We start from the raw sequence: 26,583 nt of genomic DNA, 5'->3' as shown, positions 1-26,583 counted from the left end.
TAATAAAAAAAAAAGTCAGTTCATGCATCAGTACTATAAAAAGATGATCTAAGAGATGTATAAGTATTAGGGATGGTGGTGGAGTATGATTATAATGGACAGATCAGCCGTGTATCAAGGGCGAGGATGCCATGTACTCGTACATGTACATCCATTGTTTAGACTACAATATCATATGCACAAGTAGCAGTGAGGGAATGAAAGGTTAAATAGTACACCTTTAGTGCATGTATAGATCTCTTTGTTCTTTTTGCTTCTGTACTAAATGAACCTTTAGTTTTTAAACTTATATACTGATATAGCTTATTTTTCTATATTTTGAAATACTACAAAATTTCATATGAAATAGCTATGTAGGTATATACAATTTAAGTTACTTGATTGGCAACTACTAAATCTATAGCTTTATTTGTGGTAGTTTTACACCAAATCTTACATAGGTTAACCAATTAGCTGATGTGAGGAAAATTACAGCTTGTCATAATTGTCACTATATATAAACCTTTGTAAGACATTTGTATGACTTAATTTAAGACAAGCTTATTATCACTGTAACAATTATGCACTCTGTATAGGTCGATCTGCCACCTACTATCTCCTTAATATTAGGATTTTCCATGTGGCTTTTCATTAGGATTTTCCATGTGGCTTTTATCTGTAATTGCATTCATTTTGCCATTATGATCACTGCTTTTATTCGTGAATCATCAAACACCAATTATAAAATGAAGAATGAAATAAAAAAGGTTGAAAAATCACCTATATAGATCAACTGATTATCCTGATCAATTGCTACTTACTTTGTGTTCACTAATTTAGCATAGAAAATTATTTTAATTCATTCGAATTATTCAGTTATACAATCTTAATTGCAAAATGGCAAAATTAAGAGATTTCATTTAAAATCTAAGGGCTACATGATAATAATGCTTGGATATTGTATCTTGCATAAAACAAAATATGAAGGTTTTCAGAAGCTAAGTGTGCAGTGTTACAGAATCCATATAGACAAAGTACCTTTTACAATAGTCCTGTGCATCAGCAAATGTGATTTTCCTTGTGTCCACGTACAGACACTTTGTGTCAACCTTTCTCCAACCTAAAAAAAAAAATCAGAAAGATTATATTGTTCTATACAATTTAAACCAAAATCATGGACTATATAATATTAATTATCACAGAAAATATAAAGCAATTTGTGATTATAATTACACACAAAACATGCCTGATTACAGTACTTAAAAAGGGCTTTATCAAAAGAAATATTATTTTCATTTGACTTATTTACATTTACCATACAAAAAATCCTCAGTGATAAAAATGGTAAAATCCACAGTCAAACCTCATTGACTTAAAATGGGACCATCATAAAACTATGAATAATCTTAAGTAAATAAGTTAACATTATTTGCATTTGGTAATAATTTAAATATTAATTTTGGTCTGGGCCAACAAAAAAATTGAAAATAAACAGTGTCTTAAAGTTAAACATGTTAATCTAACAGATAATACTTATAAGTTGCCAGATCCAATGTTTGTACTAATATAAAATACAAGTCAATGTTAAGTGTGTATGATAATTAAGTTGGGTACTAAAACTACTTTACAACATATTTCGTATTTGTCTTGATTAATTTATCAAAAATCAAGGTGACTGCAGAGGTAAATATATCCAAGGAAAACTCTTTCTGCTCAGCTAACTATAGATTAAACAATGTCTTTAAAGTTATGATAAAGATAATGAATTACTATTTGATGAAGAGTTAATTCATCCAAATATAAAATGATGTTTGTACATACATGGATATCTTTGTAAACTTTAAAAACATTTCAGGTATTCAATGTGTGTGGTAAGAATGTTTCGAAAAAAAGAAAGTTTATATTACTACCTAATAACACTCAAAATATTTACATAATTGCAATTTCTATTCATCTAAAATATAATAATAGCACAAAGTTTTTCAAAACATATGAAACATGTAATAATAATGAACCACTAAGTAGAAAATATAATGTTAACAGGTCTTTATAATGAACAAGTTGTTAACTAGTTTAAATTCCATCTTTTTATATTAAAAAAACATTTTGTTTATTTTCATTAATTATACTTTTCTTCCGTGTGGTCTACAGCCATCTTTTGACTCACAGGTCAATGTACTGGTAATTTCATTTTAGAGGCCAATATAAAAGATTATCCTTGCAAAATATTTTTGAAAAAAATCAAACAAACAAACAAACAGTTAGGCCTATAGTATTTTTTTAATGTCATTAAGTTAACCTGTTTGCTTTTTAAATATGTAAATAACCACTAAATCAGTCATACAGTTGTATGTACTAAACGACAGGATTTTTTCTGCACTTTAAGTTTATGGGTCAACTCTTGAGGACCCTCTACAAAAATATAAAGAGGTCATTAAATCATTCTATCAATTAAATCCTTAAAGAGGTGAATGTTTAAGTACACTTTATATTTAATGTTATACCTATTAATGTAAAAAAAAAAAAAACTCACCAATCATCTTCCAGGCTTTTATTTCAACATGTTTACATCAACTTTCACTGTATAGTCATAAGTAAAGCCTGGTCCTTGTGATATTACTAATATTTGTTTTTATTAAAAAATGCGCTTTTATTGAATTTTGAAGATCGTAAAAGATGTGTGAAAGGGCCATAAGATAACTTGAAAAAATCAATGTTTATTTTTGAAACACAAATGGAATTTGCCATTAATAAAAAAAAATTAAAATAAATCATTAAGCTTGGGATCTACATATATATGCAACTACATTGTACATTGAAATTCAACTATTAATGACATCAAGATCAGTTTACTAAATTAACATTCAAATAGTAACTAGATAATAATACACACACTCCTAAGGCCAAATAAAAAAATATTCTTATTTCCGATAACAATTTTTAAAAATGAAGGGTCGGTAGGCAGGATTTTTACTTTATTTTTTTTTTAATATCTTTTCCTCTTTATCCCAGTTTCTTGCAGTGAAAAACTATTATTGATGTTTTAAATTTATAGAATCATCAGAAAGTGTCAAACAAATTTCTGATTTTGTGCAAAACTGCCAAAAATAAGGTTGTTATTTGTTTGTTGGAAGGCAAAACTGATAAAAAGTTTTTGAGTAGGCACTGATTTCATAGGATCGGTCAGGTTACCAGAAACACAAATATTTTTTTGTATGACCTAAGAAAATGATAAAAAGACTATTGTACATACCTTTCGGACAGGTTAACCAATCAATATCCTTTTGATATAAAGGTAGATTAAATTCGTAATTTGGAGCCTGAAAAATAAAATGTCCTGTTTAATAAAAATTTTCAATCTTTTGAAATTGAATGTTCATATATCAATAGAAGAATTTGGTATTGGTGGTATTAATGTAAAAGCTTGTGAATTTGTATGCTTGAAATTTTCTCTGAAATAAGACTAATATGCTAGTCTAATTTCAGAGAAAATTTCAAGCATACAATAGAAAGATATACCGTACATATTTTTTTCAACACTTAGTTTTGGTTATCACAATTTATGAAAAGAAAGTACAAAAACACTGTAAGGTATAAAAAGCCTTATTGTATGTGTTATATCATATTAGGACATACATGTAAGGTTCATATCTTTTGCAAAAAAAAACAATTTTCATTTTAACTTATGGTCCTTAAAAAAGAAATGTCTATCATCAAAAATACATCAATTTGCTGTCAAAACAATAAAATGTTTGATTATAAGTCTTGTTAATACTTTTGTATTTTAAATACTCAAAATGTACACTGTTCCTAGAAATAAATAACATGAGTAAATGTTGAGCCTAAGCAACAATGCATGGCCTTTCTACTATTTCATTAATTCATTTTTTTTGTTTATTTACTTGTTTATTTTTAAAAGGATACCATGCTGAGATTAGTTTACTTTTTTGAGTGTTTACTGGTTGTAAATAATATTTTTACATTATAGAATTCACATTGTATGACCATGGGTTATTTGTAGCCACCTTGAATAGTAATATTGAACTTCTGACATATTACTAAAATGTAACACTCAATATTGTTCCACTTAAAGCAATAATTAATGTTTACTAATGCCATTTATTCTTCCCCTATTATTATATAAATATCATATACATTACTGCTGTTAAAGGGATTCATTTGGCACTTTTTGAACTGGACAACCCTGTACTAAATATATTTGAAGGACATGTTAAATTAAAATTCCAATAACTGCTAAATATATTTGAAGGACATGTTAAATTAAAATTCCAATAACTGCAAATTCTCTGTTTTAAGCATATCAAGATCAATGCCCAAACATAGATCTACATTGTTTTCTGCTAAAATATAACCCAGTCACCAGGCCATTTGAATCAATGACCTTGATTTCTAATATTTTTCTTAAATGTAGACTATTGCGTCATTATAGTCCTCAATATCTTTCAATTCACAGCGGAGACTTTTGACTTGTTGTCTGGGTTCAACATAATAACGCCTGATTCTCGGCCAGTGGATACAAGCGCAGCAGACGACTCTTTGAATCTTTCAAAATGAAAGTGAAACTGTAAACAGCACCCCCTACCGGCACATGCAAGGAACACAACTCTCATCGCCTGTGAAGTACCCAGTGCACGTGTTGGTTAGCTTCATTGTGTCAACTTAAAAATAAATTATACACAATTCAGTTTAATAAAGAAAAAATATCAGACAACTTTGAAAAACTAGCTAGGTACCGCGATAATTGGACAAAGTATTTCATACCAAAAACATTTTATTCTCGATTCAGTCGAATCAACGGAATTTCTATCACTTATATAAAAATCTCTTATATGCATTATTATATTGTTATTTTTAACATTTTTGACTCTGTATTTTTGTTTCTTCGAAAAAGTACACTTTTCTATTTTTGTTTATCGATTAAACGAAATACCATGCTTCATTATAATCCCACAGAAGAGTTGCAGCAATTAATCTATTTCTAAATTCTAAATGAAAAACAAAAATGATAAAATAAAACAAGTTCATTTTTTAAATCGCCTTTTCAAAATAAAAGAGACATATTCTCGGTGAGGTGCAACAACATTTTTTTCGATATATTTTTTTGTAAATACTCCAAACAGGTTTGAACACCCAGACATGTGAAGCTGATCAACGTTTGAATGATTTAAATATCTGGTCAGACTTGATATGGAATTGTTACATGTAGTGCGTGGATGAAGGTATTCTTTCTTTGGAAAAAGATTAATACTCTTACTTCGCGATTTTATAGAAACATTACAAGGTAAAATTTCATTAGCATAAAATCTGAAAATTTTCGTACCAGGATATGAAATTTGAATACAAGTGACAAGTTTACATCATGTAAGGGGATACCATGGAAAATTTAATGAAAAAAGGGATAGTGGGTGAGGAAATAAGGACAAACGTCCGCACTGAGAATAAAGAACATTATCAGATGGACATCTCCAGGAGAGATTTGTTAGGTTTATTGCTGGGTGTGTGGGCATAGATACATGTATCACTTATTATGCACCATTGCCAGTGCGTGCTGTTTTATATCAACTTTATTTTTTCCATTCCCTAGAAATATTCAGTATCCAAAACCAGATGTGGATATTATAGATTATTCAGAATTATAACTATTAATTCGCTATAAGCTATACCTGCATCTAGTTATCTCGTACTCGCAATACGAAATTTACAGTTTTTATTGTTACAAATATATTCTTTTGTTATCACAATAGTATCTCAAGGATGTAATTAACACCAAAGATGATCAAAATACCCGGAGTGTTGATAACAATACCAGTTATAAATATAATTAACTGAACAAAATGCATATCTTATAGTTAGAAAACAATATCATATTTAAATCGGATGCAATTTGCTTTATAATCAAATGTGCATATACATGTTACGTACTGCTGAAATGCTACTACGTAACGTTAATAAACAATAATACAAATACGTTGCTTGTAAAAGGGACAATCGACATTACGGTGAATTATTATAAGAATTACGGTAACATGTGATTTACATATTAAGTCGATATACTTTTTCTTTGACTACGCCCTAGGTAATGAAGTACAGATATGAGCCGCAAAAAAGAGGTCAACAAAGCTGACCCACACATCGCCATTTTTCCTGTTGTACGGGACTAGATGTTAATTGCCTCGTAAACACTGTATAGTACAGAATCTATATCAATATGCTATAGCTAACCAAGACCGCCAACATCAGGTCGAGTTTTTTCTGATATGAAGATGCCGAGACATAAAATATAGACGATTTAAGTGATGTCGATACGATGTGAGTGAAAGGTGGCAGTAACGAAGGGCGGGGATGCCATGGAAAGATGAGCGATGACTGATGTCGATAAAAAAACGAGATGATAAGACGATAAGCTGAAAGAGGCGATGACAATTCCGGGGAAAAGCTGGAATAACTATTAATAGACAAGGAGATAGATTGTAGGAGACGAAAGGGCGTTCCTTAGAAAACTAAATAAACTGTTAAAGAATAAACTAAATAAAGTAAAACGCTTTGGCCTTATGTAACTCTTGTAAGTGTTGATTCTCTCAGAATGGAAAACTTATCAAGAACAAAACATCCCCATTGTACAGTGATGCTAATCAACAGAAGCAAACGCTTTACTTGTTGGCGAAAAAACAATACTTGTGTGACAAAGCAAACTCATTTCACACCTAAGGTCACAAAATACACGTTCCTTGTAGCGAAAAAACTAAATGACAAAAACCACACCTTACATTTGGATACAAACAAACCAGTCGACACAGGAGATTGCTATCAAACCAATTTACTGTCGAACACAACGTAGAACACGCAAACAACTGAATGATAATGCAAAGTCATGCACTGGAGTGACTGGACATTTTAGGACACAGACTATGGATGTACTCTGTAAGGTCATGGATGTACATGCACTGGACATTTTAGGACACAGACTATGGATGTACTCTGTAAGGTCATGGATGTACATGCACTGGACATTTTAGGACACAGACTGGATGTACTCTGTAAGGTCATGGATGTACATGCACTGGACATTTTAGGACACAGACTGGATGTACTCTGTAAGGTCATGGATGTACATGCACTGGACATTTTAGGACACAGACTGGATGTACTCTGTAAGGTCATGGATGTACATGCACTGGACATTTTAGGACACAGACTGGATGTACTCTGTAAGGTCATGGATGTACATGCACTGGACATTTTAGGACACAGACTGGATGTACTCTGTAAGGTCATGGCTGTACATACACTGGACATTTTAGGACACAGACTGGATGTACTCTGTAAGGTCATGGCTGTACATACACTGGACATTTTAGGACACAGACTGGATGTACTCTGTAAGGTCATGGCTGTACATACACTGGACATTTTAGGACACAGACTGGATGTACTCTGTAAGGTCATGGATGTACATACACTGGACATTTTAGGACACAGACTGGATGTACTCTGTAAGGTCATGGATGTACATGTACATACACTGGACATTTTAGGACACAGACTATGGATGTACTCTGTAAGGTCATGGATGTACATACACTGGACATTTTAGGACACAGACTATGGATGTACTCTGTAAGGTCATGGATGTACATGCACTGGACATTTTAGGACACAGACTGGATGTACTCTGTAGGTCATGGTGTACATACACTGGACATTTTAGGACACAGACTGGATGTACTCTGTAAGATCATGGATGTACAACAGGAAAGAAACAAACATCATAATGACAAAGTAAAGTCAGATGTACTAGGGGAGCATATCAGAGTTTCTTAGTTAAATGTTAAAGTTAATTCCTGGTATTGAAACCAAAACTTTTACATTCATATTATCAGCTTCCTTTACTTTGAAACTTTTGGTCTTTTAGAGTCAGACGACAACATTTTAATGATAGTTCTAAATAATATAATGAGTGATGGTTGGTATAGGGTTAAACATATGGGAGAGACTGTCCTTGGGCGGCCAAGCACTGAAGTCATTTTTTCTTCCTTTTATTTAGAACTACAAATAATGTATAAAGTTACGCAACCATCTGCGCACTTTCATTATGGCGTTTTCGTCATACATAACAAAGTGTTTGTGAATATTTTTAAGACTTTGGCTATTATTCACAATAAATTACACAGATTGATACTGTATTTCAAACGGGGGTTCGGGACCATTCGGATTCCAAACACGTTCACTATTGCGTTGTGTAGGCACAACTTGCGAAACAACAAGAGTGAAAGGAGCCGGAAGTAGAGCATTGTCTGAAAAGTTAAATATATGTGCAATATGATATACATCTGAGACATTTAGTGATGACGCCCAGATTTTGACGGGGTAGACGGGTGCGTTACCGGTACAATGATACAACAATGGCTACGTCATGTAACAATGTATCCTTTGTATTATAACGCCGGTCTGTAAACTTTAACACCAACTCTGTGTGTGTCAATCTATGTAAACAGATAGGCATCTAAATATACCCGTAACTCACTTCATTAAAGCTTCCCATTTCATTAATGATGGCAAATGATTTCGGCGAACAGAAGACTATGCAGAAAACAAAACAGAAATGCATATTACATTGCAGATCCACAATACCACCAAAAATCCACCAATTATTTCCCTTTTTTCATCGTGAAAATTCACATTATTACTTTGATTTGAAAAAAATGTCTTCAAGTCACATTTATTCTAGTGTTGGAAGCATTGCAATACCAGTTCGTTGGGCTTCCTTAATGTATGCGACTATGGTGACATATGCTTACTAACAAGGAAGTATTTATGAGGACATATCGATGTCGCGTCCCTATTATGACCAAAGATTGCCCTAAACTACTATAACCTGTACACAAAAGTGCACGCGTTCGTCTGTAGAGCGCTGAAATAGCTCAATAACGCCATATACGATTATAGGTAAGTCCTGTCTGAGTGCCATAGGTCAGTACAACTTTAGCACAAATATACCGTCATTTTCGTCAAAAACGCTTAAATGTTGGATGATTTTTTCTCGTTTGTAATGCATTTAATTGGCGCTCTTTATTTTTTTTCAGTTAATAAACTTGGCTTTTTTTTTAACTTCCACTAACGAACGTAACTGGCATTCATGGTGCGTTTCCTGTATTATAAAATTCTTACTATAATGTATGCAACATGTTCTCCCGAAATATTGCTTAATTAGGACCAATTACTGTAGAACGATTATCCACTGACAAACATGTTTCAAGGATTTGTACAAATAACAAATATCGAAAGGTGGAAACCTTGAACAAACTCTCCATCAACTGACTCCAGGCGCGTAACGTTATATTAAGACCCTCGCTGATCATTAATTAAAACGCCTAGAAGACCTTGCTCTTGACAAGATATTGACATGGATTGTACACAAGGGGGTAATAACATTAAAACAAACAACAACACTTCAAATCAACGGACAATGAATGAAGCATTCCTGGTGGATTTTCTCAGCGCTTAGCGTTACGAACACATGAGTGGTAAGACAATTGTTTTCTCTGGGGTCAAGGTCGTATCTTCTAAGTGGTATATCTATTCTGAAGTCTAAACACGTTAACCGCCAATATTGGACAACTCTCCTTGAGCGGTACTGGAGCGCCATTGTTTCACCTTTCGAACATTCCAGCAGATCAATATTCCAGTCGTCGTTATTAGCTCTCTGATATAATAGTTTGTTGTTTTGGCTGTATGTCATGTTCTCTGTCTTGATGGCTATCATCATTACAACACAACACTGTTAGGATCTTTATGAGCTGTAACTGTATGACTGAAACTTTGCAACTTTGGCCTTTTGCTGCGTTGACCTTTGCGACCGTGACCTTTTTAATTGGCATCAGTAAATAAGTCTTGAAGTAAATATATCACGTAATACGCTTTAAATAAGAGTTTCTAAGACAATATGTGAGACTCGATATTGAAATAGAACAAGATTTATGATTTTAAGATTTGTGATTGATACACGGTGAAAGTTTGTGCGATGGAACTTACTAATATTGCATGGCATTCGATGATAATACTATTTATGATACGCATGGCCAATGCTATGAAATTCTGCGTTTTACATATATTAAGATGCGAGATAGGTGTTTAGTTGTTGTAACCATGGGTCAGTCAGTAGGAGACCCCCTTTGCGGTATAGTACAGAGATTCCCGTCAGTCAGTAAGAGACCCCTTGGCAGTATAGTACAGAGATTCCCGCCAGTCAGTAGGAGACCCCTTGGCGGTATAGTACAGAGATTCCCAGGATGTTTTGGTTCACGATAAATACTGTGCAAAACACTCGTCTGTAACACTGTTTGAAATACAAGATAACTAAAACGGGCTCCACCCAGTGTAGCTGCCGATAGAGGGCGGGCCGATCTGGGGATATATCAGACTTGTAGATGGTGGTGTGTCTATGACCCCCACAAACTTCGTTAGACCAAGTTTTGTCAGATTCTATATCTATCTATACAGCACAGCTGTGTTCCCCTCCCCACTCCCCTTCCTGATCCTCCTCGGATTTACATCGGGTTGTCGAAAGTTGCAAAAAGGTACACAGTGCAATGACTAAGGCATTGACCTTGACCAATGTTACATGGATGTACATATCTAGCAGAATTCCATGAATCATTACCATTGAGATACCAAACATAAACAGATCTAGCCGTGTGCTGCTCGTCTGGGCGGGCACGCTTTTATCGTTTTTTATTCATTAAATGAGCATACTTTATCAACCGGCCTATATGGAGCTGCATATGATGCACTGGATCTGATCTCCGTACACAGAGCATGGACATCCAATTGATCATGGTGATAACTCCAATCCAATGAGGACTGTCCTATTTTAGGTTTTAATGAATAGTAAACCATTCACTGCTTTAGTATAGAAACTGGTGCGTAATACCCGCCATTCCATACAAATGGTACGAGTGTCATAAGACAATGGTTAAGTGCGTTAGGCGCCTGGTTTTCGTCTCCAAGTTGACAGAACTACACAGCGATCTAACTGTCCTTTAATGCTACAGCTAACGACCTTCTCCTGGCTGCACTTTTGCGTACAGAGCAGCGTGAATGTTTTTTCCATACTTTATAGGAATTACAGGTGTTTTCCCCTGGTGGCGCTTATCACAAATATGTTGTGGAGTCTCTCCAATATCGGCAACGTGACGTCATAGAGAAGGTCGCTTGCCGCCCATTTGGCACTCTCACATTCAAGCGTCATAGAGATGAAACCGAATCCATGTTTCTATATATAACGTTACAGCATCAATCTCCACTCTTTGGTACCACATTCCTCACAAGTGCCATGCGATTTCATATTGAGTTGTCTCCTCCCAAACTAGCCTTCTATTAACTGTCATTTTTGTGTTTTTATTAATTGTACAAACAATATACAGCACTGAGCACCGAAACATGGCCTTCCTTTTTGTTGATTTGAAAACAAGTTTATCACAGTTCCTTTTCCTTACCAAGTTATTGTGTTGTCTGAATGACTATTTATTTTTCAAACTGTACCGACTGTTAATGGTGTATAACTGAGGAATGTCCGCTGAGTCGCTGACCTCTACAAATGACTAGTTCAAATGTCAGCTCAGGTACCATAATTATATACAATTACGTGTGAGGGCAGGCTCCCTATATAATTATATACTGATCTAGTCTACATACAGTGACACAGAATTAGCATTACGAGACACTGACGGACGGCTCGGGGTCACATATCAGGTGGTCACACAGACAACCAAAGTGACCACACCCTACACAAGTCCGGACGGTACAGCACAGCGCCATATTACAGTACTGTCAGAGGGGCAATTGTTTACGTATGTTGTTGTCTGATTTCTGTCACATAGTTTAAGCGGCTGGGTGGGGTAACATTTATTCCCCGACAAATAAATGGACAGATCATATAAAGAACAGAATGACTTTCGATCCATCACGTCCAAACTTCACGTTGCTTCCTGGCGTCCTGAACATTATTTATTCTACAGTAATTAGGAAACAAGTTATATCAATTTATTATACAGACACTACGAGGATTGCGAATCACTAAACCTCACACAGTATAATGAATAGTTGGAAGAGCGAAGCTCGCTAGCCTCCTCAGCGGATGGGATCCGAGAGTACAGACATATACAGCATTTAGGTTTGGTAATCAAGTTATAATGTAACAAACTAGTCCACAAAGACACGCCTTGATTTTGGGAGCTTTTACCTCCGCAGGGAAGAAATGCGAAACACAATTATGGTGAAAAATAAGTTCAATATTAACTACCCGAAAGGAACTTAAGTGACTAATGTGTTTTGTTTAACGTCCAAATAAAGATCAGAGTTACTTAAAGACTGTGTCAGGTTTAACGAAAATAAGTCTTCTCTGCTTCCATAACGACCTAGCTCATACAAATCTGTGTCAAATTGAGATAACAACATTTTTCCATTGTCGACCTTAACGTTTTCACATAGTCTTCATTGCATTGTTGGGGCCTTTGACACAATCGTCAACAGTTAAGCTCGAACGCTTTCCTAGAATCACGACGTTTGTTTGACCTTGGTCACTCTTTGCCAACGTGTCAATACTATTGGTCAGCTATGCCATATGTTTTTATTTCCACTTGTCAAATACGACACAGGAACCAAATAAAATTACTTTGGTCAGATATAATAAATACGATGGGTTTCGATAAGTCTCATACATACGATTTTGAATTACATATATCAGCTTCCTTTGTTTAAAGAATATCAATAATTCTAATTCTGCTAATTGTCTTTGGAACCTTTTTTCGTGTATGTTAATGTATCTCACCAGTACCTCACCAGTCCAACATCAATAGAAAGCCTATTTGGCTTGTTATGATGTATGGTATTGTGAATTGTTTAAATGATGGACCAAATGGCTTACAACATGTCAATAAAGACCTTGACTAACTTGAAACATGTTTGATTGTCCGATCACGCGCCATACGATGGAAGTCAAGTCTTAAGTGTTTTATTCTTCTGGAATTAGGACATCGCAAGCAAACCGCAAACAAGCAAATTCGACTTAACATGCAGTTGAGCATGCGTATTGTCAACGACTACGAGATTCGTGAAAGCCTCTTTCACGACCAACACGTCATAGCTTGAACGTCACATGTGTTTATAAGTTGCAGAAAACAGTCCCTTATCATGTAAAAGCACTGCATCTGTTATAGTCCCAAGTCACAGTAATAATGAGTTGAATCTTTATGCAGCCGTAAAGAATGGTAACTGTATCAGGAATAAAACATCTCCAACTCTGAGGGCACGGTAAATAAAACTGACGCAAACACATTCAAAATGCAACTATTCAAACCATTTACTCCCAAACAAAACTAAAACGTCTACGTTGTCAATGGCAACTCGTCAATGAAATGATCGCTGCATAGGCCTTCAACTTCAAACTTGAGTCCTCAAATCGTTCCAAACACGACCAACTGTAAATCCTATACGTACTCAAAACACTACCTTCAAATTCAACTGTATGTCCAAAATGTACTGCAAACACGACCTTCAACTTCAACCTGAAGTCCTAAAATCGCCCCAATCATGACATTCAACTTCAACCACCTTTAGTCCTAAAATCGTCTTAAACGCGGCCTTCAAATTCAAACTTAAACCCTAAACTCCTTCTATACACGACCTTCAAATTCAACCTTTACTTTCAAAGCCAGAGCCACACGCTGAGCTCATCTATAACTAACCTAAAGCTAACACTTAGTTACTGTAAAAAGGAAGCTGCCTTAAGCCTGACTAACAGGGTATCAGACAAGGTCATGCTGTAGAACCTCCAGACTTGCTAGTCTCAGACCGCAAGACCATTGAAGGTCACTCAATTCGTCTGTGGCGGCGCCTAAGTGCCAAGAACATGTAGAGTGTGTGAATGACAAGAAACGCCCTTCCTAGCTTAATAATTATTTAACTGTTTACTGTAACAGGATGCCTGCCTAACAACCTATACATAATTACAGGGGTATTGTAGACGGTGTCTCGGTGTATCAAATGGCATGTGTTTAATCGCATCTATAAATATGGAATCCACCCGGAGCAGGAAGAGAAATTAAGATGATGTCATAAATATGTCTAAAAATGAAATCTTTATATACTTTCCCTTTTCTTTGAAACAAAGCCATTCTAGCCATGGACAAACGTTTGCTGCAAACGCACTGTACAAAGAATTTCCTGGTGTTTGGTAATATATTTCTTTGGACCAATGCAGCCAGCAAAAGTTTCATGTAAAGATATAAAATTACGAATCCTATGTAAGAAGACCAGGTGTTTCAGGGGAGCTAGTGCCCCGCCTGATGAATTAACGATACATCATCCATTTGTATAATTTTTGACTACTTGGATAGTATTTGCCTGCAACTACAATGTCCAATTAAGGCATTTTTTTACTATTTGGATAGTATTTGCTTGCAACTACACTGTCCAATTAAGGGTTTGTTTTAGACTATTTGGATAGTATTTGCTTCAACTACATTGTCCAATTAAGGTTTTGTTTTTGACTATTTGGATAGTATTTGCTTTCAACTACACTGTCCAATTAAGGTTTTGTTTTTGACTATTTGGATAGTATTTGTTTTCAACTACACTGTCCAATTAAGGTTTTGTTTTTGACTATTTGGATAGTATTTGCTTGCAACTATACTGTCCAATTAAGGTTTTTTTTACTATTTGGATAGTATTTGTTTTCAACTACACTGTCCAATTAAGGTTTTGTTTTTGACTATTTGGATAGTATTTGCTTGCAACTATACTGTCCAATTAAGGTTTTGTTTTTGACTATTTGGATAGTATTTGTTTTCAACTACACTGTCCAATTAAGGTTTTGTTTTTGACTATTTGGATAGTATTTGTTTTCAACTACACTGTCCAATTAAGGTTTTTTTTTGACTATTTGGATAGTATTTGCTTGCAACTACACTGTCCAATTAAGGTTTTTTTTACTATTTGGATAGTATTTGTTTTCAACTACACTGTCCAATTAAGGTTTTGTTTTTGACTATTTGGATAGTATTTGTTTTCAACTACACTGTCCAATTAAGGTTTTGTTTTTGACTATTTGGATAGTATTTGTTTTCAACTACACTGTCCAATTAAGGTTTTGTTTTTGACTATTTGGATAGTATTTGCTTGCAACTATACTGTCCAATTAAGGTTTTTTTTACTATTTGGATAGTATTTGTTTTCAACTACACTGTCCAATTAAGGTTTTGTTTTTGACTATTTGGATAGTATTTGTTTTCAACTACACTGTCCAATTAAGGTTTTGTTTTTGACTATTTGGATAGTATTTGTTTTCAACTACACTGTCCAATTAAGGTTTTGTTTTACTATTTGGATAGTATTTGCTTGCAACTACACTGTCCAATTAAGGTTTTTTTTTACTATTTGGATAGTATTTGTTTTCAACTACACTGTCCAATTAAGGTTTTGTTTTGACTATTTGGATAGTATTTGCTTGCAACTACACTGTCCAATTAAGGTTTTGTTTTTGACTATTTGGATAGTATTTGTTTTCAACTACACTGTCCAATTAAGGTTTTGTTTTTGACTATTTGGATAGTATTTGCTTGCAACTACACTGTCCAATTAAGGTTTTGTTTTTGACTATTTGGATTATTTTTTTCAACTATTTCCAATTAAGTATTTGTTTTGGAAGTTATTTGTTTTAACTACACTGTCCAATTAAGGTTTTGTTTTGACTATTTGGATAGTATTTGCTTGCAACTACACTGTCCAATTAAGGCATTGTTTTTTGACTATTTGGATAGTATTTGTTTTCAACTACACTGTCCAATTAAGGTTTTGTGTTTGACTATTTGGATAGTATTTGCTTGCAACTACACTGTCCAATTAAGGCATTGTTTTTTTACTATTTGGATAGTATTTGTTTTCAACTACACTGTCCAATTAAGGTTTTGTTTTTGACTATTTGGATAGTATTTGTTTTCAACTACACTGTCCAATTAAGGTTTTGTTTTTGACTATTTGGATAGTATTTGCTTGCAACTACACTGTCCAATTAAGGTTTTGTGTTTGACTATTTGGATAGTATTTGTTTTCAACTACACTGTCCAATTAAGGCGTTATTTTTGACTATTTGGATAGTATTTGCTTGCAACTATACTGTCCAATTAAGGTTTTGTTTTTGACTATTTGGATAGTATTTGCTTGCAACTACAATGTCCAATTAAGGCATTGTTTTTGACTATTTGAATAGTATTTGCTTGCAACTACATGTCCAATTAAGGTTTTGTGTTTGACTATTTGGATAGTATTTGTTTACAACTACACTGTCCAATTAAGGCGTTATTTTTGACTATTTGGATAGTATTTGCTTGCAACTAAACTGTCCAATTAAGGTTTTGTTTTAGACTATTTGGATAGTATTTGCTTGCAACTACAATGTCCAATTAAGGCATTGTTTTTGACTATTTGGATAGTATTTGCTTGCAACTATACTGTCCAATTAAGGTTTTGTTTTAGACTATTTGGATAGTATTTGCTTGCAACTACAATGTCCAATTAAGGCATTGTTTTTGACTATTTGGATAGTATTTGCTTGCAACTACACTGTCCAATTAAGGTTTTGTTTTTGACTATTTGGATAGTATTTGCTTGCAACTACACTGTCCAATTAAGGTTTTGTTTTTGACTATTTGGATAGTATTTGCTTGCAACTACAATGTCCAATTAAGGTTTTGTTTTTGACTATTTGGATAGTATTTGCTTTCAACTACACTGTCCAATTAAGGTTTTGTTTTAGACTATTTGGATAGTATTTGCTTGCAACTACACTGTCCAATTAAGGTTTTGTTTTTGACTATTTGGATAGTATTTGTTTTCAACTACACTGTCCAATTAAGGTTTTGTTTTAGACTATTTGGATAGTATTTGCTTTCAACTACACTGTCCAATTAAGGTTTGTTTTTGACTATTTGGATAGTATTTGCTTGCAACTACAATGTCCAATTAAGGCATTGTTTTTGACTATTTGGATAGTATTTGCTTGCAACTACACTGTCCAATTAAGGTTTTGTTTTTGACTATTTGGATAGTATTTGCTTTCAATTACACTGTCTAATTAAGGCATTGTTTTTGACTATTTGGATAGTATTTGCTTGCAACTACAATGTCCAATTAAGGCATTGTTTTTGACTATTTGGATAGTATTTGCTTGCAACTACAATGTCCAATTAAGGTTTTGTTTTTTACTATTTGGATAGTATTTGCTTGCAACTACACTGGTCAACATGATTATACATTAACTCAAAAAAATGTGCTTTACTATCCTGGCATTATGATCATTTTCTAATTGGCCTGACGTGTTTTATGAACGATTGTGGAACTAAGACCAGATGTCCTCGCAGGGAACTGTGTTCTTTTCTATTGGTTACAACCATTTTAGGCACAATCTGGGCCCAGTTTCCTGAACTTTAAGGAATTCCTTAAATGAAAAATCTCCATAGGAAAGCATTACTTGTGTAAACTATAGTAAAATCCTTTAAGTTAAGGAACCTTCCTTAAAATCTGTAATATTTTCCCATGGAAAGTTTAGTTATTAAGGGATTCTTTAAAGTTATGGAAAGTTCATCATGAAACCGGATCCCGGAGTTCACAATATTACGTGTCCCCGGTGTGCTACATATTGTGTTACGTTTACACAAAATTATTATTTTTTGTAACAAATATTGCGTGTATGTCATTCAAACAGTTTGTCTCTAATGCCTAAACTCTCCAACATTCCCTTATTTGAGTCATTTCCGTAGTTTTTCATTATCCGTCTACATCAATCTTCATTTAATATCTTAGAAAGTTTCAGGAATTTTCTAATATATTCGCTTGATACTGTCGGGCAATTATGAATTATATTAAAGTCAAAGTAAACACAATTAAATTATTAAAGTTGATACAAATTCCATAGCTGAGCAGAATAAAAAGATTGGGCGTGAATAATTTCAACGAATTAAAACAATTAAATGTAAACCAATTAAACGTTGCCTTTTCTCTAAGTGTAATACACATCTAAAACATACAAATCTACATCTCTTGAATCTTTTATATTGGTGACTTTTATGTAACTTAGCCAAAACCTCCATTTATAAACGTTATATAGTTAAGAAAAAATTTACATATTTCACATTTAAATCGCCTACAAGGTAGGAATCTAGATTTATAACGAGTTTTCTTGACGCTATTTATTTTTTGAAGATTTTTATTATAGTTTATTTAGCTTTCCCTTCAGACAGTTCTTCTATGCATTCTCCTTTGTCTAGACATTTTAACCCTTCATTAAGGTACTGATTTAGACATATACTATGTTGTTTGTATTTATATTTTGTAAGATAAAATAGTGACAATTGTATAGAGGCAGGTCATTGTATTGTGGTTTGCCTAAAGTTATATGTGCCGTATTTTTCATACTCAAGAACCAAGATGAGCTTTTAATATGTTATTCATTACCAAAAGTAACCATCATTTTGAGAATTACACTACTTTCAATCCATAGGTTTTTATTTTACAAGCACATATAAGGGCTGAAAATGATTTTTGGCAGTACTAGGTTTTTATTTTACAAGCACATATAAGGGCTGAAAATGATTTTTGGCAGTACCATGATATTTACATCTATAGTGAATTGAAATGAGTACCTACAGTCAGACCATGAAGCCAAATTGTGGTCTACAATTTCATTTCACATTTTTACAGTGTTATTAGTAATTGTAAAGTGATATCTACAGGTATGTTTCTATCTAAACATACATAACGCATAAAATACAACAACTTTACAGTATATAATGTATTTGTTGTAGCTAATATTTATAAGGCATCTGAAGTCATTTGAATGACTTTCACAGCTTAATTCATCAAACCTTGTGGTTTTCAATAGATTAATGAAGAAAAAATAACATAACAAAATTCTTGTCCAGTTACGGCACAACTTTAAAAAATATTCACCAAAACACTTTATTTATGAGCAAAGATTGAGAATGTAAATCGTCCCCTAAACCTTTAGTAATATAAAGTGATAAAATAGGGATCGGAAGTTGAAAAAGAAGAGAAAAAGGTTTAAATTCTAAAGTTGCGCTTAGAGGTTGTAAAATATGTTTTTATTAACGGTACTGTATTTGAAATAATATATTTTTCTGGTGTTTTTATCTTGGGAAGATTATACAGTAAAAGCTGACTATATGTACATACAGTAATGGTCCAGTTGCCAGAGTACTGTCAAAATGAAAATCTGTTACATTCTCTTATATTAACAGGTTACAAGTTTAGATCAAACTTCAAAACACCTACATAATCATTTTAACATGCTAAATGCTTGTTTTTCTTCATTTGAAAGATATTTTCTCTTTGTCCCCCCTCCCGGTTTATGTTCATATCAGCTAATTTTGGGGTATATAATACCAACAAACATATCACTTTTAGCACAAGGGCAGAGATACGATAACATTTACTTATGGCATCAGAAATGGTAAACCTTATCCTTTTCATAAAAATAATAGGACTTATCGAAACAATTAGAGCAAAACTATTTTGAAATTCCAAATAGTACCATATAAAGAAACAATTTCAAAATATTGTAAATCTTAGATGATCATGAATAAAAGTTCTCTTCGGTGAAAACAGCTAGCGGGCTAACGAATATATCCTTAGTATACCACATGTATATCCTAATATGGATAATGCTAAATCTGGTGTTATAATTCCGGGGATATACACGGCAGTTAGTCATCTAATTAGTCAGAGGCTTCTCAATTATTCGTTTAAGATATTCATCGGCTCCTAAGATAAAAAAAAACCATCTGTGTATATGAGCCTTCAGTGGTAATTTGCATATTCAAATGATATGCATATAGGGTCCTTCTCCTTAACCTCGCGCGTCAGTAATTTATTAATTTGATACAGAAATTTCGTAAGCTGCCGGGATTTGTTTTGACACTATGTCATAGCGACACAGTGGTAGATTTAAGTTGGGTATAACTGTCCTTTAAGTTACTTCATTTTGTTAGTAAAATCACTGCATTTTACTGCCCTTTAAGTTACTTATTTTGTTACTAAAATCACTGTGTTTTACTACCCTTTAAGTTACTTAATTTTGTCAGTAAAATAATCGCGTTTCACTGATATTTACTGTATTATAAAAGGATTATACATGTACAAATGCTATTTCTATATTTTTAGTGGTCATAATTTCCGTTCTTATAAATTAAACATCTTGGTGGTATAAAAAAACTTCTAAAACATACACATGTGCGTACTTTTCGCAACGACAGGAAATAAATAATAACAAAAAGAGTGAAATGGAAATGACATTTAAGGAATAATGCTGAGAATGTCTTACATATGAAGAAGCTATGAATTATTTATGTGTCGGATATGTGTCGGAAAATATTCCAACTTTTGCCATGGATCCCCGATTTCAAAGGTATTCGAGCCAGACACTCGATAGAGGGAGGGTTGGTGTGGGGGTGTAAATTGGACATGTGAAACGAAATCTTGAGAGGAACGGAAAGATTCTATATGGACACGATGGTATATGTATGGACACGCTAGATGGGGTCAAATTTGCGACATTAGATGGAGAGAGAACACCCATGATGATTGTTATATCTCACATCCCCAACAATGAATGGCACTATATGGCTCCCGAAATGAACAATATCCTCCTTTACGGACACCCTGAATTATCCCCCATTCTGGCAAGCTTGATAGTTGGTCAGACTGCTGGGGTTGGTACACAAATCTGACATTGGGTATTTGTGGTATTTTGTATTTTAATGGCGTGGGCCAACATCAGCAGTGTTTTTGTGTGTATTCACATCCAAGTGGCTTTCCAGCGGCCCACGCCCACGGATTTGTGCCAGGAAATACGCGTGTATTTACGTACAATACACGTGAAAGGAGCCCATTGAAGGACAAGAAAAAACTTAAGAATAAAGATGTAAACTCCCTACATAACAATGTAAACACTTCCTCCCCGTGTAATAATGTAAAATATAGTATCTATATAACATTGTACAAATGCTAAAACATAGTATCTATATAACATTGTACAAATGTTAAAACATAGTATCTGTATAACATTGTACAAATGTTAAAACATAGTACCTGTATAACATTGTACAAATGTTAAAACATAGTACCTGTATAACATTGTACAAATGTCAAATGCTAAAACATAGTATCTGTATAACATTGTACAAATGTTAAAACATAGTATCTGTATAACATTGTACAAATGTTAAAACATAGTACCTGTATAACATTGTACAAATGTTAATTCATAGTATCTGTATAACATTGTACAAATGCTAAAACATAGTATCTGTATAACATTGTACAAATGTTAAACATAGTACCTGTATAACATTGTACAAATGTTAAAACATAGTACCTGTATAACATTGTACAAATGTTAAAACATAGTATCTGTATAACATTGTACAAATGCTAAAACATAGTATCTGTATAACATTGTACAAATGTTAAAACATAGTATCTGTATAACATTGTACAAATGTTAAAACATAGTACCTGTATAACATTGTACAAATGTTAAAACATAGTATCTGTATAACATTGTACAAATGTTAAAACATAGTACCTGTATAACATTGTACAAATGTTAAAACATAGTACCTGTATAACATTGTACAAATGTTAAAACATAGTACCTGTATAACAATGTACAAATTAGTCTCCCAGTATATAACAACGTATAACTTTATAGACTCCGTGTATATCAATGTATAACATAGACTCCATACAATGTACTGTATAACTTAGATTACATGCTTATAACAATGTACAATGTATTACTTAGACTCCTTGTATAACAATGTATTAATATGAGTTAAAGTATGATTATGTATTACTAACTACTTAGACTCTTTGTATAACAACGATATAAAACTTTGACCCCATATAAAACAATGTACAATTTAGTTTATAAATAACCATTAAATATACAACTAAATATATGTCAACCCTCGTATATTATGCAATGTATTGATGTATGTTACTGTGTAGATTACATGTATAGAAACCTTACTTCGTGCCTCAGGATTACATTCTGTTTTTCTAATTCTGTTTTCGCAGTTTCTTTGTTTAAAATTCATAGTGAATCATACTTTAAACTTGTGTCAGTCAATGTAGATACATACATATATCAACGGGATATGAATACATACACAATGAAAATCATACACGTATACATAGACGTGCACATACTTTAACACGCACGTGGAAGTACACATCAATGATGAATGTTTCTATTCGCAGTCACAGAACTTATCATGTCCCACGGGTTATTACCTTCATAGTTGGTTCTTATACTGTATCTGACATTAGGCTACTGGGATAGACGAACGGGCTAATGTAACTTAATTATTGTAAATTAGAATGAACAGACGAAATGTAGCACTCTAAGATAGCCTGCGGTCAGTATATGGACGTAATCACCAGACAGTACTAAAGAATGAGAGAGCACTACAATATCATATACATGTATATCAGCTGTATGTACGTTACAAAAGATATGGCGGTTACATATCATTGTCTAGTGTCGTTTAGACCCCCGAGCTGATAACTTGACCTCCCTGTATTTAAGTTACTCCGCCTCTGTAGTAAACCTGCCGTCACCTATTTTGACGGATGACCAGTGATGTTATTTACCTGTGTAACAGCTACCAGTGGAGACAACGCTGAAATGATTGACCAGAGAACCACAGAAATCACAGTAAACCTTGATCCTAGTTTGGACATCAGCTGAAAAGTAATGTCCATTTGATTGCGGCACAATTTCGGACACTTCCTAGAGTCCGAGAATTCATCGGACTGACCCCCTCAGAATTCCAGGACAGGTACATCCCATAGTACAGAAAAAATAAATTCCAAATATTTCCGTGTTGACATCGGCGTGAAGTGTAACACTGCCATATTTTATAACTTACACACACATACACTAGCTGTGTACATACACGGTATCAGTGTACATGTGTACATGTTACACTCCTAGATTCTCTCCATCATTCACCGACGTTCACATGCTTTAAAATCACTATTGAAATTTACACGTTTCCTCTTAAGCCGTCATCCGTAAAGCGGCGAAGTGGAGCGACACCACAAATCGTAATACGAGATTTTAGGGGATCCGGGAGGGGGATTCTGGCAGTAGCTTATCCCCGTAGTGAACCTTAACGTTACTGATGAAGCCCCGTGTCCCCACATTCACGTGTAACCGTACGCTCGGTTATGAGGCGTGTTATTATCGACTATAACTCCTGGTGGTGTTAACCCCATACCAGCAGCCCCAACTCTGTCTATCGTCACGTAACACTTAACCAATGGGAACTCGTCCTTTCTCCCATTCATACAGTACCTACATACACCGGCGTACAACAACATATACTGTAACAGTGCAAAAATGTCTGGGGTTCCTTTTGTCCTAAATAACGATTTGCGTGCTGTAGTCCTGTGTAGTAGGTCTCATACACTGCCGCTATAATATAGACCTGCCTGCCATCGAACGCACTCAACTGAGTTATTATGGGTGTGGTCCCTTATTTGCCTATCATTTCCCCATATAAGCGGAACCCAAGGTGAAAATCGACACTTCTAGGGGGTGCCCAAACCATACTTTAAAAAATAATAACCCCATTCGTTATGTCAAGACTAATTATGGCATGAGAAAAGGCTCATTATATGGTCGGTATACGTAGCCTTTGTTGGTAGTTCACTTTAAAGCTCGCCTGTGACTTCTCTCCTTTACATCTACAATGTGTGATCGATCGTAATCAGCTGGTCAACCTAACCACGAGGGAGCTACGGTGGCACTGCCACTACATAGAAACAGCCGCCAGGTGGCTATTGGAAACCTGTGCAATCCGACACATTATGGACAATACACACAAAGCCAGGAAAACGTCACAATTTCAATGAAAATTGTACAATCTAAGATATATTTTTGTGCTACACATCTAAAACAGACCTAATATACAAATATAAATAGACACGTGTAAAAACACGAAAATTCTGAAGTTTAATGTCTAATGAAAGCAATACGGATAGCGACAGAGTCGGTACATAAACCTTTGTAGTTCGGAATGAAACGAATAATGCACGTGAACCTGACCTATACTTCTACATATTACAGACCATACGCACGAAATCATATTGAAACTTAGAAGCCACTAGGAATTATAAGAAAACCTGAATAGTCCGTCACGTAATGAAAGACACAGACATAGCAACTTGGGCGTTCAGCCGTAACCTCTAGAGATCGACACGTATACACGAGTGTATAACATCATCCTCGATATTCCAGGGGTTACTATCACTGACAAAAACACCATCCAAGATATTCCAGGGGTTACTATCATCCGAAATATCAGGGATGACAGAATACATATATTATAATTATACCATTATTTAAAGATGCGCCACCGCCGACAGAGCATAAATGATATTCATCATTTGAACAATAATCGGTATTTAATCGTGTATATATATGTCTAATTAACACAAAAAATAATATAAAATAATTTATTTCGCCATTGGTTCATGCGCAATTAGTACTTCATTCCATATAGGATAAAGTGACACGGAATTTTTTAGGGATGCAATTAATTATTTTTCATATTTTTAACTTAAAGTAAAATTAGAAGCTCAACTTTTCAATGATGGTAATGATATAAAGTAAGTAACTTTTGCAACTGAAGAAAAATACTCAATCGTCTGCTCCTGTTTTTGATAGTGAAAAAATACCATTTGTCAGCGGTGGAGCATCTTTAATAATTTACCGCTATACTACTATCGACTTCTGATTCAAATAATTGTGATTTAAAAATGTAGTTGTCTTATTTGCATTATACGGTAAAGGCTTTTTTTCATTTTACAGAATTTCGTTTATCTTTCGCTATGACGGGAATTTCCACAAAAACCCGTCATCATAAATTCATCATTACATAATGAAAATGTGAATCTCGTTATTTACACATAGAATATGTACATAGTTTATGCTAAACAAGCAAATGCATAGACAATATTCATAGTCAAATGTGCAGTCAAGTTGAATTAAAACAAGACCAAGACAAAAACTCGGCTGTACAATGTAGTATTGTGTAGGTACTTTTATTTTCTATTCTTTATCATGAAGTCAACGATTTATCATTTCACGTGCATAACGTGGTTCTTTGATATTTCTACTAATATTCATCAAATTGTATAATTTTCACTCTTTTTCTGTCAGGTTTAGATGCTGCTAGTTAGTTCAAAAGTTTAAAAGTATAGCGTATAGAACAAGAGGCCCATAGGACCTGTACCGCTCACCTGATTAATTTAGTAAATATTGAAAACCACACTCAATTAGTAAATATTGAAAACCACACTCAATAGCATGAGGTATCTTTTCCGATAGTTTTTTTATCATCTATTTTTGTAAATTTATTAATTTGATACCGCGTATATTTAAATTCAAAATATCTATTTGATATGACAAAATGATGGATGTATGTTGCTTGTCAAAATACAAAAAAAAGTACTGGTTCACCCCAGGGTGCCACATCTCAACCATCTGAGCTACACAGTCTTCAAACTAAACTTTTTCTGACATTAATTCGTACGCAGTCTGGGTGAAATTGAATTAAAATATGACATCAATCACATTTTTCTCGTTTTGAGACAGAAGCAAATTGGATGACCACTTTTCGGGAATAGGATTAGAGTTGTATTTGAATTTCCTACGCTGCATAAAATGAGCCTTAGTAAAAGTTGGTCCTCTGATGCGCTCTATGTTAAAAGTGGATTTTAAGGCGGGAAAACCTCCACCAAAAGTCACAAATTACACGATGATACAACTTTATGGTCATTTAATTAATTATCTACTGCAATTAAAAAAATACATGTTCTCAAATACAATCATAACTTCATATGTTGATATTAAAATCATAACTTCATATGTTGATATTAATTTTTAAATTTTGAAAACGGTCACCTTAAGGTCGAAATGGCCGCCATACCTCTTTGGTTAATTCAGCCGGCGGTTATTACGAGAAACCGATCGTTACTAATCTCGTTATTGAAAAAAATCAAACAGATGATTATGTCGTAATTACGAGAAAAAAATGTTTAATTTTAATGATGTAATCAGAAACAATCTAATGACATGGGCAGTCCAATGCTGTGATCAGATAGATTCCAATGTCGTAAGCAGATACAGTACTATACTGTGATATGTGACACAAACTCGTAGGCTGTGATATGTGACACAAACTCATAGGCTGTGATATGTGACACACACTCCTATACGATGATATGTGACACACACTCCTATACTGTGATATGTGACACACACACTCCTATGCTGTGATATGTGACACACACACTCCTATACTGTGGTATTTGACACACACACTCCTATACTGTGATATGTGACACACACACTCCTATACTGTGATATGTGACACACACACTCATATACTGTGATATGTGACACACACACTCCTAATACTTTATTTGAACACACACCAT

The 26,583-nt window shown here is 34.0% G+C and overlaps 1 protein-coding gene across 5 annotated transcripts in view; it reads right to left on the bottom strand.

Moving 5' to 3' along the window:
- LOC138323423 (uncharacterized) overlaps positions 1-23,558 on the bottom strand; it is a 111,191-nt gene extending 87,633 nt beyond the window's left edge. For 3 of the 5 annotated variants that reach the window (XR_011208544.1, XM_069268030.1, XM_069268032.1), the window contains exons 1-3: positions 22,729-23,558; positions 3,233-3,299; positions 1,018-1,099 (exon numbers count right to left, since the gene is read on the bottom strand). Coding sequence is in view for 4 of the 5 variants with exons in the window: in XM_069268030.1 (XP_069124131.1) it covers positions 1,018-1,099; positions 3,233-3,299; positions 22,729-22,839 (260 nt within the window). In the remaining variant the exon portion in view is untranslated. The remainder of the gene's footprint in view (positions 1-1,017; positions 1,100-3,232; positions 3,300-22,728) is intronic. The other 2 variants (XM_069268033.1, XM_069268034.1) reach the window with 2 other exon arrangements.
- Positions 23,559-26,583: the final 3,025 nt, after the last annotated feature.

This window comes from Argopecten irradians, chromosome 5 (assembly GCF_041381155.1).
Source record: "Argopecten irradians isolate NY chromosome 5, Ai_NY, whole genome shotgun sequence".
NCBI classification, from domain to species: Eukaryota; Metazoa; Mollusca; class Bivalvia; order Pectinida; family Pectinidae; genus Argopecten; species Argopecten irradians.
Note: the sequence above shows the minus strand (reverse complement) of the source record. Positions and strands in the feature narration are given on the sequence as shown.